At 42.9% G+C, this 17,245-nt stretch overlaps 1 protein-coding gene across 3 annotated transcripts in view; it reads left to right on the forward strand.

The window, feature by feature from the left end:
- The window catches only part of scai (suppressor of cancer cell invasion), a 156,950-nt gene that overhangs the window by 64,564 nt on the left and 75,141 nt on the right, over window positions 1-17,245 (forward strand). For 2 of the 3 annotated variants that reach the window (XM_059993907.1, XM_059993908.1), the window contains exon 2: window positions 4,953-5,082. In XM_059993907.1, the coding sequence (XP_059849890.1) occupies window positions 4,973-5,082 (110 nt within the window). In that variant the 5' untranslated portion in view covers window positions 4,953-4,972. Of the gene's footprint in view, window positions 1-4,949; window positions 5,083-8,411; window positions 8,502-17,245 lie in introns of those variants that run through there. The other variant, XM_059993909.1, reaches the window with a different exon arrangement.

Raw genomic sequence — 17,245 nt, forward strand, 5'->3', positions numbered from 1 at the left:
GGCATGCAAACGTTTGGGCACCCCGGTCAAAATTTCTGTTACTGTGAATAGTTATGTGAGTAGAAGATGAACTGATCTCCAAAGGTCATAAAGTTAAAGATGAAACATTCTTATCAACATTTTAAGCATGATTAGTGTATTATTTTTGTTTTGTACAATTTTAGAGTGGAATAAAGAAAAGGAGCAGCATGCAAAAGTTTGGGCACCCCAAGAGATTTGAGCTCTCAGATAACTTTTACCAAGGTCTCAGACCTTAATTAGCTTGTTAGGGCTAGGACTTGTTCACAGTCATTGTTAGGAAAAGCCAGGTGATGCAAATTTGAAAGCTTTATAAATACCCTGACTCCTCCAACCTTGTCCCATCAATCAGCAGCCATGGGCTCCTCTGAGCAGCTGCCTAGCACTCTGAAAATTAAAATAAATGATGCCCACAAAGCAGGAGAAGGCTATAAGAAGATAGCAAAGAGTTTTCAGGTAGCCATTTCCTCAGTTCATAATGTAATTAAGAAATGTCAGTTAACAGGAATGGTGAAGGTCAAGTTAAGGTCTGGAAGACCAAGAAAACTTTTCGAGAGAGCTACTCGTAGGGTTGCTAGAGTGGCAAATCAAAACCCCTGTTTGACTGCAAAAGACCTTCAGGAAGATTTAGCAGACTCTGGAGTGGTGGTGCACTGTTCTACTGTGCAGTGACACCTGCACAAATATGACCTTCATGGAAGAGTCATCAGAAGGAAACCTTTCCCATGTCCTCAATACAAAGTTCAGCATCAAAATTTGCAAAGGAATATCTAAACAAACCTGATGCATTTTGGAAACAAGTCCTGTGGACTGATGAAGTTAAAATAGAACTTTTTGGCTGCAATGAGGAAAGATATGCTGGGAGAAAAAAGGGTACAGAATTTCATGACAAGAAGACCTCTCCAACTATTAAGCACGGGGGTGGATCGATCATACTTTGGGCTTGTGTTGCAGCCAGTGGCGTAGGGAGCGTTTCACTGGTAGAGGGAAGAATGAATTTAATTCAATACAGCAAATTCTGGGAGCAAACATCATACCGTCTGTGGGGGGAAAAAAAAGCTGAAGGTGAAAAGAGGATGGCTTCTACAACAGGATAATGATCCTAAACACACCTCAAAATCCACAACGGACTACCTCAAGAGGTGCAAGCTGAGGGTCTTGCCATGGCCCTCACAGTCCCCCGACCTAAACACCATTGAAAATCTGTGGATAGACCTCAAGAGCAGTGCATGCAAGACGGCCCAAGAACTTCACAGAACTAGAAGCCTTTTACAAGGATGAATGGGTGAAAATCCCCCAAACAAGAATTGAAAGACTCTTAGCTGGCTACAGAAAGCGTTTACAAGCTGTGATACTTGCGAAAGGGGGTGTTACTAAGTTCTGACCATGCAGAGTGCCCAAACTTTTGCTTTGGGCCCTTTTCCTTTTTTGTTATTTTGGAACTGTAACAGATGGAAATAAAAAAAAAGGTAATCTTGCTTTAAAATACTAAAGAAACGTGTCATCTTTAATTTTATGCCTTTTGGAAATCAGGTAATCTTTTACTCGCTTAGCTATTCACAGTAACAGAAATTTTGACCAGGGTGCCCAAACGTTTGCATGCCACCATATATTTTACCTTCCTATGCATATAGAACACTTAATCTTCTGTATTTCAAAAATTAAGCCACTGCGTTGCTTAGTAATAATCGTAGCTTTCATCGGGGCAGGGCCTTTGACGTGCTTCATTATTCTTATTTTATCCTTTAAAATTGTTCCGATCGTTGACCAACTGTAGCCTAACGCTTTTCCAATTACCGATGGTGTTTCATCTCTTTCTGATTGCTTTGTTATTTCCGCTTTATTTTCCATCGTAATCATTTTCTGTCAACGGAATGGAACAGAACAGTGCAGGTGGCGGGTCCTGAGCTCTGCTGGGACCTAAAGTCCACTGCACTGAATCCCCCCCGCATCCTAAAGTCTACCGCACTGAGACAGTTTAAATGGGGCAAGTGGGGGCTGTGCTGACTGGAAAAGGGAGGGGTCAGGGTGAATCTTGCTAAGAAAAATTTAAACCAAATATAAAGTTACACAGTCAACACAGTGTCAACGGCAACAACTTGAAATGGCGGACGGTGTTCTCCTTGCTCGGTTCGTAAGTACGAGTTGTTTGTACGTCGGATGTTCATAACTCGGGGACTGTCTGTAACATGGAACAATAAAAATAGTAAAGCAATTTGTGTTTTTAAAGAAACAAAACAGATCAGGACTAAAAAGTAGTCATGGAAATGATGGATACATTTTTTGTCATATAAATTCTGGAATGAGGTTAGAGCATGTTGAGTTATGAAGGGAACGGGCTGGAGAAATCTGCTGAAGTTCTGGTTTCTTGAGAATGTAACAAATACCAGTGGGTATGGTGTATTCGGATATTCAGAAAGCCTATGATATAGTCTGATGTAAGAGTTTATTATGTGAAATTAATGATTAAGATTTAGTTGGCTGCTTGGGAACAGTAAGGATAAATAATTGTTTCTCTGAGTGGCAGGCAGTGAGTCATTGGGTACTTCAGGGATTAATGCTTGAATCCCATTGCTTTCGTTCAAGAAATTGAATGTAATATTTCTAAGACTGGCAATGACACAGAACTGGGCAGGACTGAGTTTCAAGGATATAAAGTGCTTTTAAAAGTGTTGAATAGCTGAGTAGACTAATCCATGGTAAATGCAGTGTAATAGAGATAAATGTAAGGTTCATTTTGATGGAAAAACAAAGGCAGGCTATTAAATAGTTTAGTTTGGGAGATGTTGAGGTGCTTCAGGATTTATGCATCCTTGGGTACCAGTCATTGAAAGGAGATATGCAGGTGCAGCAAACAGTTAAGTAATCAAAGGACGTTATGACCTTCACTATCAGTTGTTTTAAGTATTGGAGGAGGAATATCTTCCCACAATTATACAGGAACTTGGTTCGATCATATCTAGAGCATTGCTTGAATTCTGATCTAACAGAGAAAGTGTCTTCTAGTTACAGAAGGAATGCATTGAAGGCTTAACAGATTGATTCCTGGCATGTTAGGATTATTGTCTGAAGAGAGATTGGTTTTTCCAGACCTGTATTCACTACAGTTTAGATGAGGAACTCACAGCCTGAGGTCCATAGACCCCTTGCTTAATGGTATTAGACCATGGCATAGAAAGGTTGGTGACTGCTGGTTTAGATGAATGATATGACTTTGACATTCAACTTTCTGATGGGGCATGATCCACCAAATGTGGAAGGAATGGTTCACTGGCTGAAATGTTGAAAATCTGGGATCTTGGTCCAAGATATAAAGGACTAAAATGTGAACTTGTAAAGTTGTCTACCACAGAAAGCTGTGAAGGACTAGTCATTGGGGATGGTTAAGTACATGGAAAAATAAATATTTTGATGCAGTACATGGTATGGTGAAAGAGCGGAAACATGTTATTGAGCTAGAGGATCAGGCATGACAATATTGAATGATTCCTTCTATTCCTTCTATTGCAGGGGATCCCACCAGGGGTCCACAGACTCCTCGGACCTTGTGTGGGGTCCATGACACCACACAAGGTTGGGAACCTCTTTTCTAAAAGGAACTTGATGCATTTTATAAGATTGACACTTTTCTTTCAATAAAAAGATATTCTGATTTACTTATCTAACTATGCTTCTGGGCTTTGTAAAAATTGGCTGCTAGATTTCTTAATATTACAGTAAGAAATATTTCATTGGCTTTGGGGCATCCTGGCAGCATAAACTCTTTAATGATGGTTCATGGATTTTATTTTTATATGGCCTCTTCGGTGGGAGAGCACATTAATTATATTTTGTTTTCTGAGATTCACCTGAAATTTAGTAAGTGAATCTAATTCTGTTTGTGGTGATGTTGTGTGCATCCACTTGGACAAATGATACTTTTTGGTTTTGTGTTTGTTCTGTTGATGTGGAGGTGTGAAACATCATAATGTGGAAGTAATGTTTGTGCTATTTTAATGGCAATTTTATTTCCAAGTTATGTTCTGAAATTTATTACAAAGTTAAAAAAATTAGATGTCTAATTCATTGTTTAGTTCAACCCTGTTGTGCATAATAATTGCTGTAATGGTCTTGTAACAGAGATGAGAAGGAATTTCTTTCGCCAGAGGGTGGTGAGTCATTGGATATATCTAAAATGGAAGTTGATAGTTTCTTGATTAGTCAGTGCATCAAAGGTTATGGGGAGAAGTCAGGAGAATGGGACTAAAAGGGATAATAAAGCAGCTATGATGGAATGCAGAGTGGAACTGACTTGATGGATTGAATTGCCTAATTCTGTTATGGTATTCTGCTTTTTCTAATTAAGGTGGTGGTAGATGGTGAAAATGGTGGATGCCATCACAGTTAAACCAGATTCTCTCTTTCATGGTGACTTCATGGTAAATTTGACACTGGTCTTTCCTAGGCTCCAGCGAGTACAGGCCCAGAGGCATCAAATGCTCCTCATACAGTACATTACAAGTCACATGGATGCAATGCTTGGAGCTAGCTTTTTAATCTTTTGATGGATGCAGGTTTAAGTACTTTACCTTAATTTGTAAGGCAAAAATAAAGTTAAAGTTAGCTTTCTTTGTCACAAACATTGAAACATACAATGAAATGCATTGTTTGTATCAAGTCAGTGAGGATTGTGTTGGATTAGTCCACAAGTGCCACCACACTTCAGAAGCCAACATAACATACCCTCAGCTCACCATATGTCTTTGGAATGTGAGAGGAAACCAGACCAGCTGGAGGAACACATGCAGACACGGAGAATGTACAGACTCCTTGGAGACAGCAGCGGGAATCGAATCCCGATTGGTGGATCACTGGCACTGTAAAGTGATGTACTCACCTCGATGCTATTGTGCAGTTCTACCTACTAATTTAACATCTTTATCATTGGTTTTCAGTATTGAAACTGGAAGGAGCCATGACAGCAGGAGGGGGAACTGATGATGATATTCCACTGGGAGAGAGGAAGACTGTTACTGATTTTTGCTACCTACTTGATAAATCAAAACAGCTCTTCAATGGCTTAAGGTCAGTGCTTAAACCAGATGGTTTCTCTTTAAATGTGTAATGGTTCTTTTTCTTTGTAGCTATTGCTGTTTATATTTTATATTAAAGGTCACATTTTCTTCAAAAAATTTCCAGAGGAAAATTCCACTCATTCTGCACCTTGTTCATCTTGTATTATATACAAAAGTGATTTTGTACATTTACGGTAACAATACTGCTTCAAAAGTGTTCAACTAAATTTCTACGCGTTTAAACCCTTTATTGGATATGCATGTCAGCTGAATACATTTGTTCATCCTTATAAAATTTCTATGAAGGTTCACAAGGTTAATTCCCAGGATGGTGGGACTGTCATATGTTGAAAGATTGGAGCGACTGGGCTTGTATACACTGGAATTTAGAAGGATGAGAGGGGAACTGATTGAAACATAAGATTATTAAGGGATTGGACACGCTAGAGGCAGGAACCATGTTCTCGATCTTGATGTAGTCTAGAACCAGAGGCCACAGTTTAAGAATAAGGGGTAGGCCATTTAGAATGGAGTTGAGGAAAAACTTTTTCACCCAGAGAGTTGTGGATCTGTGGAATGCTCTGCCTCAGAAGTCAGTGGAGGCCAGTTCTCTGGATGCTTTCAAGAAAGAGATAGAGCTCTTAAAGATAGGAGTCAAGGGATATGGGGAGAAGGCAGGGATGGGGTACTGATTGTGGATGATCAGCCATGATCACAGTGAATGGTGGTGCTGACTTGAAGGGCTGAATGGCCTACTCCTGCACCTATTGTCTATTGTTCTATAAGACCCCATATGTGAGAATGAAATGTGAGAATACTACTGAACTGAAGTCTGGCATATTAATGTCAAAGCACTACTTGGGTTCTTAATTTGAAAAGATAAATATAGTGGATTCTGGTTAATTGGGTCACTGGTTATCAGAGTAGCCGCTTATTTGGGACAACTCTCAAAGAACAAAAGCCTATGAAAAGTATTCATACCCCCACTCCACCCGAGAGTTTTCATATTTTATTGTTTTACAACATTGAATCACAGTGGATCTAATTTGGCTTTTTTTTGCACTGATCATTAGAAAAAGACTTATGTTAAAGTGAAAACAGATCTCTATAAAATGATCTAAATTAATTATAAATATAAAATACAAAATAATTAATTGCATAAGTAGATGTTTTGGGCCGAGACACTTTGGCAGGACTGGAGAAGAAAAAGATGAGGGGTAGATTTAAAAGGTGGGGGAGGGGAGAGAAAAACAAGGTGATAGGTGTAACTGGGAGAGGGAGGGATGAAGTCAAGAGCTGTGAAGCTGATTGGTGAAAGGGATACAGGGCTGGAGAAGGGGGAGTCCAATAGGCCATGGAGGAAAGGGAAGGGGGAGGAGCACCTGAGGGAGGCAATGGGCAGGCAAGGAAATAGTGAGAGGGAAAAGGGAATGGTGAAAGTGGAGGGCATTATCGGAAGTTCGAGAAATTGATGCTCATGCCATTAGGTTGGAGGCTACCCAGATGGAATATAAGGTGTTCCTCCAACCTGAGTGTTGTCTCATTGTGACAGTAGAGAAGGCCATGGATTGACATATTGGAATGGGAAGTGGAATTAAAATAAGTGGCCACCTGAAGATCCTGCTTGTTCTAGTGGACGGAGCATAGGTGCTCGATGGAATGGTCTCTCAATCTATATCGGGTCTCACTGATATACAGGAGGCTACACTGGGAGCACCTTACACAGTATATGACCCCAACAGACTCCCAGCTGACGTGTCACCTCACCTGGAAGGACTGTTTGGGGCCCTGAATGATGGTGAGGGATGTGTTGTAGGGGCAGGTGTAGCATTTGTTCCACTTGCAAGTTTAAGTGCCAGAGGGAGATCAGTGGGGAGTAATGACTGGACAGGGGAATCACGTAGGGATCCCTGTTGAAAGAAGGAAGTGGAGGGAAAGATATGCTTGGTGGTGGGATCCCATTGGAGATGGTGGAGGTTCCAGAGAATTACGTGCTGGATGCAGAAGCTGGTGGGGTAGTAGGTGGTAAGAGAATACAGGCTATTTTCTCAATTAGCTTTTGTTCTTTGGGAGTTGTCCCAAATAAGTGGCTGCCCCAATTAACTGATGACCCAATTAGCCAGAATCCACTGTACAGGTTTCCCCCGCTATCCGAAGGTAGAGAGTTCCTATGAAAGGGTTCGTAAGCCGGAATGGCGTAAAGCGAAGAAGCAATTACCATTAATTTATATGGGAAAAATTTGTGAGCATTCCCAGACCCCAAAAATAACCTACCAAATCAAACTAAGTAACACATAAAACCTACACAGCCTATATGAAGTAGAAGTACTTCTCTGCAATCATTGCAGCACTGTCAAGTGTAGCAAAAATCTCACACAAGCGCTCTGGGCGGAAGCACTCTCCCTAATAACCTTTAAGCTATGAAGCTGCCATCACCTCAAAAACCGATCAAACCACCTATGACTACCTTTAAATCTCACTTTCACAAAAATGTCTTTATTTAAGCTATGATGGCTAGAATGCAGTTCCAGGGGAGGAGCTTGGCTGTTTGGGGCATGTGCTGCTTTTTTTTTGTAAAAGCAAAAACACTCTTTGGGTAGTGAAAACAGGTAACTAATGTAGATCTTTTGTAAAAGCGAGGTGATGTAAAACAATCATTTGGAAAATGGGGGACAACCTGTACTTACCTTTCCAAATTTAGAATTGTAGCAGTGCTTTGATATTAATATGCTAGACTTCAGTTCAGTAGTATTCTGACATTTCAATATATGGATTCTTACAGAAATTTTAGAAGGATGAACAAATGTATTCAGCTGAATTCCTCAGATGATAACTATTAGGAACTGCAGTTTTATATATAGAACTGTTAGTGTTCTAATTTGTTCCGTATTTCACTTAACTACATAATTTGTTAGTCGGTTACATGGTAGTTTGTGTTCTTTATACCTTTTTAACTATTTCCATGAAACTTCGGCTAATTGTGCCAAAATGTACTGGTCCCGATGTGTCTCAGTTAACTGGAATCTACTATATCTTGTGTAGCAGTAATGCAGACATGAGGATTTGCAAGTGCACGTCTCCAAGTCGACATTTCCTTTCATTCCCTTCCTCCCTGTTACCCCTGCTTCTTCTCTTGAGCTGGTTTTAAAACCCAAAGGAAGAGACTCTTTCCTAATCTATTTTTCCTTGGACAATGTAAATGCATATTTATTATAATTGATATATTTTAGCAACCAGCTATGAAATCTGTATGCTTTATACATATTACAGAAAACTGATTTAAAAAAAAAGTGAGGTGAAGGAGAGTAATTGTCATTTATCTTGAAAACCAAATTTCAGGTCAGCCACGGTTTTGGCACAAAGATAATCGCAGTCATTGAGAACACAGGAAAAAAATGAAGAAAAATTCCCTTGGGTCATCTCCTTGATGTAAAGTATTATTGACTGCTGTACCCTTAACCTCCTCCTTTCTAGACTTGATACAATGTATAGTGTGTAAACTTCTGACAAATACAACACGAACTGTAATACATATCGACTACTCAAACAAGTCCTTCCAAAAATGATATTGTAGTGTTTCAGCAGAAAGAAGCTACTGAAAACTTCTATCCCGTATTACTGGATACCTTGTGTATTTCAGCTTTTTGATGAGGCTGCCCTCAGGCTGGAGGAGCATCGCTTCATATTCCTTCTGGGTAGCCTCCAACCTGACGTCATGAACATTGATTTCTCTAATTCCTGGTAATTACTCCCTCTCACCTTTTTCCACTCTCCATTCTGGTTCCCCTCTTACCCCTTCTCTTCTCCTCACCTGCCCCTGGTGCTTCCCTCCTTTCCTTTCTCTCATTGTTGTCTCCTATCAGATCACTTCTTTAGCTTTTTATCTCTCTTCTACCTATAACTCCCCACTTCATCCTGCCTTCTGCCTCACCTGGTCTCACCTATCACCTGTCAACTTGTACTTCTTCCCACCTTCTTATTCTGGTTTCATCTTTGTCTCCCTTTGTCCACCATGGCATTAAGCTCCTTTCTGTTGCCGTCTCCTAGCCCACTTTTTTGGCATGGATTCCACACCATGCTCTAATAACCCCTTTTCTCGTCCTCGACCTTCCTCCTCTTCTTGGCACCCTACTCCCATTCTCTGCCTGATCTGGATATTTTCATTCTGAATTGCTGATGAGACGTCCACCATCTTGACTTCAGTACTCCTCTCTCCTCCTCCAACCTTACCCCTTCCAAACACACTGATCTCCACTCTGCACCAATCCCAACCTTACCATCAAACCTGCAGACAAAGGGGGGTGCTATTGTGGTGTGCACTGACCTTTACCTTGCTTAGGCCAGGCAGCAACTCTCAGACACCTCCTCATACCTACCCCTTGAAGAGGACCCCACTCCAGACCATCAGAAAACTCCAACACCATCAACTCTGGAGAACTCCCATCCACTGCCACAAAACTCATATTTCCTGTATCCTGCACTGTTTGCTTCTATCTCCTACCTCCTACCCAAGATCCTCAAACTGGATAGGATGATTGTCTCTGTCTGCTCCTGCCCCAATGAATTTGTGTCATCTTATCTCAATTCCATTCTATCCTCCTTGATTTAGTCTCTTTCCACCTACGTTCATGACACTTCTCATGCCCTTGGTCTTCTCAGTAATTTTCAATTCCCTGGCCCTGACCACCTATCCCTATACACTTCTATCCCCCATCAAGAAGGCCTCAAAGCTCTCTTTTCTTTCTTGACAAAACAACCAACCAATTTCCTTCTAACATTACCCTTATCCACCTGGCAGAACCTGTCTTCAGCCTGAACAATTTTTTTCTTTGGCTCCTCTCACTTTCTCCAAACTCGAGGGGTAGCCATGAGCATTCACATGGGCCCCAGCTATGCCTACCTCTTCATTGGCTACATAGAAAGGTTTATGATCGAAACTGCCCAACTTTTCCTCTGCTATATTGACAACTGCATTGATGCTGCTTCATGCACCCATGCTGAGCTTGTTAATTTTATCAACTTTGCCTCAAACTTCCACCTGGCCCTTAAATTCATTTGGTCCATCTCTGACACCTCACTCCCCTTTCACGATCTCTCTGTCTTCATCTCTGGAGACATACTGTTAGTTGACATCTTTAATAAAGCTACTGATACCCACAATTATCTACCATTGCCATATACTACTACAATACAGAGATCGCCCAAAAACAAACCTCCACAAAGATCTGCTGGCTGAATTACGTGACATTGGCTTGCTGAGGGGAACAGGCCTACAATCCTTGGACTTGCCTGATGTTGGGAGCCGGAGATGGAGACGTCGAAAGCAATGTGCAAGGAAGCAGAAGCGAGGCAAACGGGCAGGGGTCCGTGCCAGGCTAAAAGCAAACCCTAGCCGGCCGGCTCTCCCGTCCATTCTGCTCTCCAATGTCCGCTCCTTGGACAATAAAATGCACTACATCCAACTCCAACGTAATACTCGGCGGGAGTACAGAGTTTGCTCCGCATATGTCTTCACAGAGACATGGCTCACTGATGGGATTTCGGACGCTGCCATCCAGCTAGACGGGCTAGCTTTGTTTCGTTCGGACAGAGATGCAGCTGTCTCTGGTAAGGTCTGCGGTGGTGGTGTCTGTGTTTATATCGACATGGAATAGTGTAAGAACTCTGTGCTGGGGTTTCCAGACACTGCTCATCATTAGTGGAGTTTGTGGCAGTTCGATGCAGACCATTTTATTTGCCACGGGAATTCACCTCTGTCCTTGTATTCGGTGTCTACATTCTCCCCCGCGCTAATGCTACGGAGGCGCTCTGTGAACTGTACGGGGCTATTAGTGAACTGCAGAACACACATCCTGATGGTCTGATTATTGTCGCCGGTGATTTTAACCACGCGAACCTTAAGTCAGTGCTCCCCAAATTCCATCAGTATGTGGACTTTGCAACGAGGGGGGAGAATGCATTGGACCTGGTTTACACAAACATTCCCGACGCGTACCGAGCAGAGCCCCGCCCCTACCTCAGATACTCAGACCACATCTCTGTTATGCTAATCCCAGTGTACAGACCACTCGCCAGGCGCTCCAGATCAGTTCAGAAGCGGGTGAAAACCTGACCAGCAGGAGCCATCTCTGCTCTTCAAGACTGCTTTGAGAACACTGACTGCTGACTGGCACATGTTCAGGGAGGCTGCAACCGATGGTGACTCTACCAACTTAGAGGAGTACACAGCATCAGCGACCAGCCATATCAGCATTGATGATACTCTGTCCAAGACCATCACTATACGTGCCAACCAGAAGCCATGGATGACCGCAGAGGTGCGTGCGCTGCTGAGGTCCCGTGACTCCGCCTTCAGAGCAGGCGACAAGGCAGCTTTAACAACAGCTAGGGCCAAACTGTCCCGAGCCATCAGAGGGGCAAAGCGTGCAAGTGCCCAGCTAATCCACAGTTACTTCCAGGACAGCGGTGACACGCGGCGCATGTGGAAGGGCATCCAGGACATCACCAATTACAAGACAACATCACCTGACTGTGCAGGTGATGCCTCCCTCCCAAATGCACTGAATAACTTCTATGCCTGGTTTGAGGCGGAAAATGAAGTAGCGGCGAGGGTTCACCCCTCCTGTGAATGACCAGGTGCTGTGTCTCTCCGTGGCCGACTTGAGAAGAACCCTGTGCAGGGTCAACCCACGGAAGGCTGCTGGACCAGACAACATCCCTGATAGTGCTCAGAGGATGTGCAGACCAGCTAGCAGATGTTCTCATTGACATCTTCAACATCTCCCTGAGCAGCGCCACCATTCCAACATGCTTCAAGGCCGCCATCATCGTCCCCGTGCCGAAGAAGTCTTCAGTGTCCTGCCTAAATGACTACCGTCCCATTGCACTTACATCCATCATCATGAAGTGTTTCGAGAGGCTCGTCATGAGGCATATCAAGACCCTGCTGCCCCTCACTGGACCCCCTGCAGTTTGTGTACAGTCCCAACCGCTCAACAGATGATGCCATTGCCACCACCCTCCACCTGGCCCCAACCCACCTGGACAAACAAGACACGTGTTCAGATGCTGTTCATAGACTTTCGTTCAGCATTCAACACAATCATCCCTCAGAAACTGATTGGAAAGCTGAGCCTATTAGGCCTGAACACCTCCCTCTGCAAATGGATCCTACACTTCCTGACTGGGAGATCTCAGTCAGTCCGAATCGGGAGCAGCATCTCCAACACCATCACACTGAGCACGGGGGCTCCCCAGGGTTGCATGCTCAGTTCACTGCTGTTCACTCTGCTGACCCACGACTGTGCTGCAACACACAGCTCGAACCATATCATCAAGTTCACCGATGACACCACCATGGTGGGTCTCATCAGCAAGAACGACGAGTCAGCTTACAAAGAGAAGTTGCAGCGGCTAACGGACTGGTGCAGAGCCAACAACTTGTCTCTGAATGTGAACAAAACAAAAGAGATGGTTGTTCACTTCAGGAGGGCACGGAGCGACCACTCCCCGCTGAATATCGATGGCTCCTCGATAGAGATCGTAAAGAGCACCAAATTTCTTGGTGTTCACCTGATGGAGAATCTCACCTGGTCCCTCAACACCAGCTCCATGGCAAAGAAAGCCCAGCAGCATCTCTACTTTTTGCGAAGGCTGAGGAAAGTCCATCTCCCACTCCACATCCTTATCACGTTCTACAGGGGTTGTATTGAGAGCGACCTGAGCATCTGTATCACTGCCTGGTTCGGAAATTGTACCATGTCAGATCGCAACACCCTGCGGCGGATAGTGAGGTCAGCTGAGAAGATCATCGGGGTCTCTCTTCCCGCTGTCATGGACACTTACACTACACGCTGCATCTGCAAAGGAAACAGCATTATGAAGGACCCATGCACTCCTCATACAATCTCTTCTCCCTCCTGCTGTCTGGGAAAAGGCTCTGAAGCATTCAGGCTCTTACCACCAGACTATATAACAGTTTCTTCCCCCAAGCTATCAGTCTCCTCAATACCCGAAGCCTGGACTGACACCTTGCCCTACTGTCCTGTTTATTATTTATTGTAATGCCAGTACTGTTTTTGTGCACTTTATGCAGTCCAGTGTAGGTCTGTAGTCTAGTATAGCTTTTTCTGTGTTTTTTTAATTACGTAGTTTAGTCTAGTTTTTGTACTGTCATGTAAACCATGGTCCTGAAAAATGTTGTCTCATTTTTACTATGCACTGTACCAGCAGCTGTGGTTGAAATGACAATAAAAGTTGACTTGACTTGTGATCTCGACTATTCCTCGTTCCACCCTATCTCCTGTAAAAATGCTATTCCCTTTTCTTAGTTTTTTTTGCCTCCGCTGCATCTGTTCCCAAAACACGGCTATTCACTCCTGGATATAGAGATGTTGTATTACTTTAAAGAATGGTGTTTCCCTCCCTTCATTATTGATGCTGCCCTCAATCGCATCTCCTCCACCTTCTGCTCTCCCCATCTGCCTGCTGCCTCAATAATGATAGAGTTCCTCTTATCCTTACCTACTACCCCATCGGTCTTTACATTCAACACATTATCCTCTGCAGCTTCTGCAATCTCCAAAGAGATTCTACCACTAAACAGATCTTTACTTCCCTTCCCCCTCTCTGCTTTCCCCAGTGATCGCTCCCTCTGTAATTCCCCTCTCCGTTCATCCCTCCACACTAATCTCTCTCCAGGCACTTATCCCTACAAGCGGCCTAACTGCGATACCTACCCTCACCTTCATTCAGGGCCCAGCAAGTCATTTCACCTGCAAATCTGAGGTTGTCTATTGTATCTGGTGCTCCTGATGCAGCCTCCTCTACATTGGTGAGACCTGTCATAAATTGGAGGACCACTTTGTCCAAGCACTTCCATGCCATCTGCCACAAGCGGGGCTTCCCAGTGGCGAAACATTTTATTTACCATTCCCATTCCCATTTGGCATGTCGGTCCATGGCCGCCTCTTGTGCCAAATTGAAGCTGCCCTGAGGATGGAGCAGCAACACCTTATAGTCCGTCTGTGTAGCCTCCAACCTGACAGCATGAATTGCAATTTCTCCTCTGGTAAGCAAACTCTCCCCTCCCCCCACCTTTTTATTCTGGCACTTTCTCACTTCCTTCTCAGTCTTGAAAAGGAGTCTCAGCCCAAAATGTCAATTATCTATTCATTTTTATAGATGCTTCCTGACCTACTGAGTTCCTCCAGCATTTTGTGTGTGTTGTTCAAGATTTCCAGCACCTGCAGACTTTGTGTTTGTTATTCTGGCGTCTTTCCCCTTCCTATCCATTCATGATAAAGGGTCTCTGCCCAAATCATCAACTGTTTATCCCTCCTCCATGAATGCTGCCTGACCTGCTGACAAAAACTGGAAAGCAGTGGAAAAATGATAACTTGAAAAGGCACAATAAACTGATAATGGAAATTGTTTCTACCAGTTTGGTGCTTGGGTCTCCCCTGCCACAGCATTGTGTTTTAAGGTTCAGAATATAAGTTATTGGAGGACTTTGGCAAGGTCACAGTTGCAGAGGAATGAATGTAAGGAAGAACAGAGTTTCACTTGAGAATCAGGGCCTGGAGGATTAGGTGGAATTGGTGTGGCGTAGGAAATGGTCATAGGAGTTGTTGGCCTTGCGACTATCTCATTTTTGTACGGTTAGGATAATGGCTAGTGTTTCTGCAGGATCAGGGAAGAGGCCACTGGGATGGGAGTCCACAGGTCATCTGGAGTAAAAGCTGATGGTTGCTGACTGCAAAAGAGAAGATGCTATTAATAGATGTATGTGCTTACAACAGACACATGTGCATGGGGGGGTTGTGGTCCATGGGTTCATAGTTCATTCTGCGGATGTTCTTCCACACCATCCCCTCCGTTAAGGACACCTTTAAAGGCACTGGCTCATGTAAGTGACATCCATGCTTAAGAACTCTCACTATCCAGGGTGTGTCCTCTACTCATTGCTACCATCAGAGAGGAAATACAGTAGCCTGAAGCTTAAAAGTTTTCTGTCAGTAGAAGATTCATGTGTCAAGTGCCACAACTGATTAGGTTATACTGGTATTCTTGCAAGGCACATGGAAGCAGGATTTTCCTACCTTGTGAAGGCTTGATTCCAGGTGTGTGGTGTGCATTGTTTGCAGACTTTTGATCTATGAATGACTTCAGTGCAAATTATGTAAAGATGTGTTGTGCTTCTGCACATGTCCAAATGATTTTGTGCAAGGCTAACCGACAGCCAATTTAACTTCCTGAGATCTGTATTCTAGGTGCGCTTTGTCATTTAGCAATGGGACTGTTGATTACATTTCTTTGCATGGTGCACAAAAATGTTGTGCTGTAGTAGAGAATTTTTGAGTCATTGTCTTGTCACTCATTGCAAACAATAAAGCTCATTTTTAAAATGGCTCAGTTGGATGTCATGTCCCTTATCTTCTGTGCTTTCTCAAAGCAGAATGGTGCAAGAGAAAATAGAAATACAAGAAAATGTTTGGAAGAGGACTGAGTAATACAGCATATTCATCACAAAGACGTCCTTGCTTGATGTGAAATACAAGGTCATTTAGCTGATGGGCTATCATCAGACAGAATTTAATTTCATTCCACGGACCATTAATTTCCCATCTTTTCAGTCAGTAATAATGCGCACATGATATACACAGTGACTGACAAAAAGTGAATTTGCCAATAACTTAAAAATTGAAAAGCTAGATTAGTTGCTTTGTTTTGAGCTTCTGAAACCTTGGGTGCCATTTTTATTTGCTTATTCTATTGAATGGAGAAGAGAAAGATCACTGATTCTTTTCCTGTTTGTATAGTGTAATATTACAAAGTTATCTCAATCCTAAATCTTTCTGGCCAGCTTCTATTTTAATTAAGTTTGCAAAAAGTTAAGAGTTTCTTCAGTACTTATTTCTACAATATTTTATTGCTATAGAATTCCAGAGAGGGTGAGAACTTTCTCACAGTAATTGCAAATAGCATTAATTTAGTTTTCATTTGTGTGTCAAGCTAGATCATAAATGACTTCTGTAAAGCAGTTGTGATTTTTTTCTGAAGTAACCAGAAAATTACATCTGTTAGTGAACTCATGGACGTGATTCATTCAAATCGATTGAATACTGGAAAGCCGAGATAGAGTGGATGTGGAGAGGATGTTTCCTATAGTGGGGGAGTCTAGGACCAGAGGGCACAGCCTCAGAATAGAAGGACATTCCTTTTGAAGAGAGATAAGGAGGAATTTCTTTTGTCAGAGAGTGGTGAATCTGTGGAATTTGTTGACACAGAAGGTGTGGAGGCTAAGTCATTGGATATAGTTAAAATAGAAGTTGATAGCTTCTTGTTTACTAAGGGCATCAAAAATTATGGGGAGAAGGCCAGAGAATGGGATTGAGAGGGGTCATGAATTCGCCATGATGGAATGGCAGAACAGATTCAATGGGCTGAGTGACCTTATTCTGCTCCCTAAGTCTTAAAGTCTTGCGTATCTAGAAACTTTTTACTGATCAGTAGCATTACAGTAAACCTGTTTTATAGTAGTGAAAACTTAGTGCACTGTGACTCTGAAATTCAGTGTCACTGATTTCAGTAGGGATAAATTTCTGGTTGTTGACAGGAGGCATTTTTTCCCATTTAAAGGTGAATAATAAATGTTGATTCCATATTACCCGAGTGGCGATATCCAAGTGTATATGTAAGACAGTAACTTCTTCTTGCAGGTTGGAACACAGGAAGCACAAGAGCCGGAATAAGATACCCGAACAATTTATTTAGTAATTTATTTACTGAGATACAGCACGGAATAGGCCCTTCTAGCCTTCCAAGCCGTGCTACCCAGTAACCCGAGTCTAGTCACAGGACAATTTACGATGACCCGTTAACCAACTAACCTGTGCCTCTTTGGAGTGTGGGAGGAAGCAGGAGCACCAGGAGGAAACCCACGCAGTCACGGGGAGAACATACAAACTCCTTACTGACAGTGGGGGAGGGGAGTTTCTATTTACTGGTTATACAACTTCTCTCCCAAAGCTGATTAAAGCACATTTAAACAGCTTATGTCTGATACCAAAGGGCATGCATTTAAGGTGAGAGGAAGTAATTGTAAAGGAGGTGTGAGGGGCCAGTTTTTTTTACACAGTAGTGGATGCCTGGAATGCACTGCCTGGGGTGGT

The sequence above is a fragment of the Hypanus sabinus genome, chromosome 18, assembly GCF_030144855.1.
Source record: "Hypanus sabinus isolate sHypSab1 chromosome 18, sHypSab1.hap1, whole genome shotgun sequence".
NCBI classification, from domain to species: domain Eukaryota; kingdom Metazoa; phylum Chordata; class Chondrichthyes; order Myliobatiformes; family Dasyatidae; genus Hypanus; species Hypanus sabinus.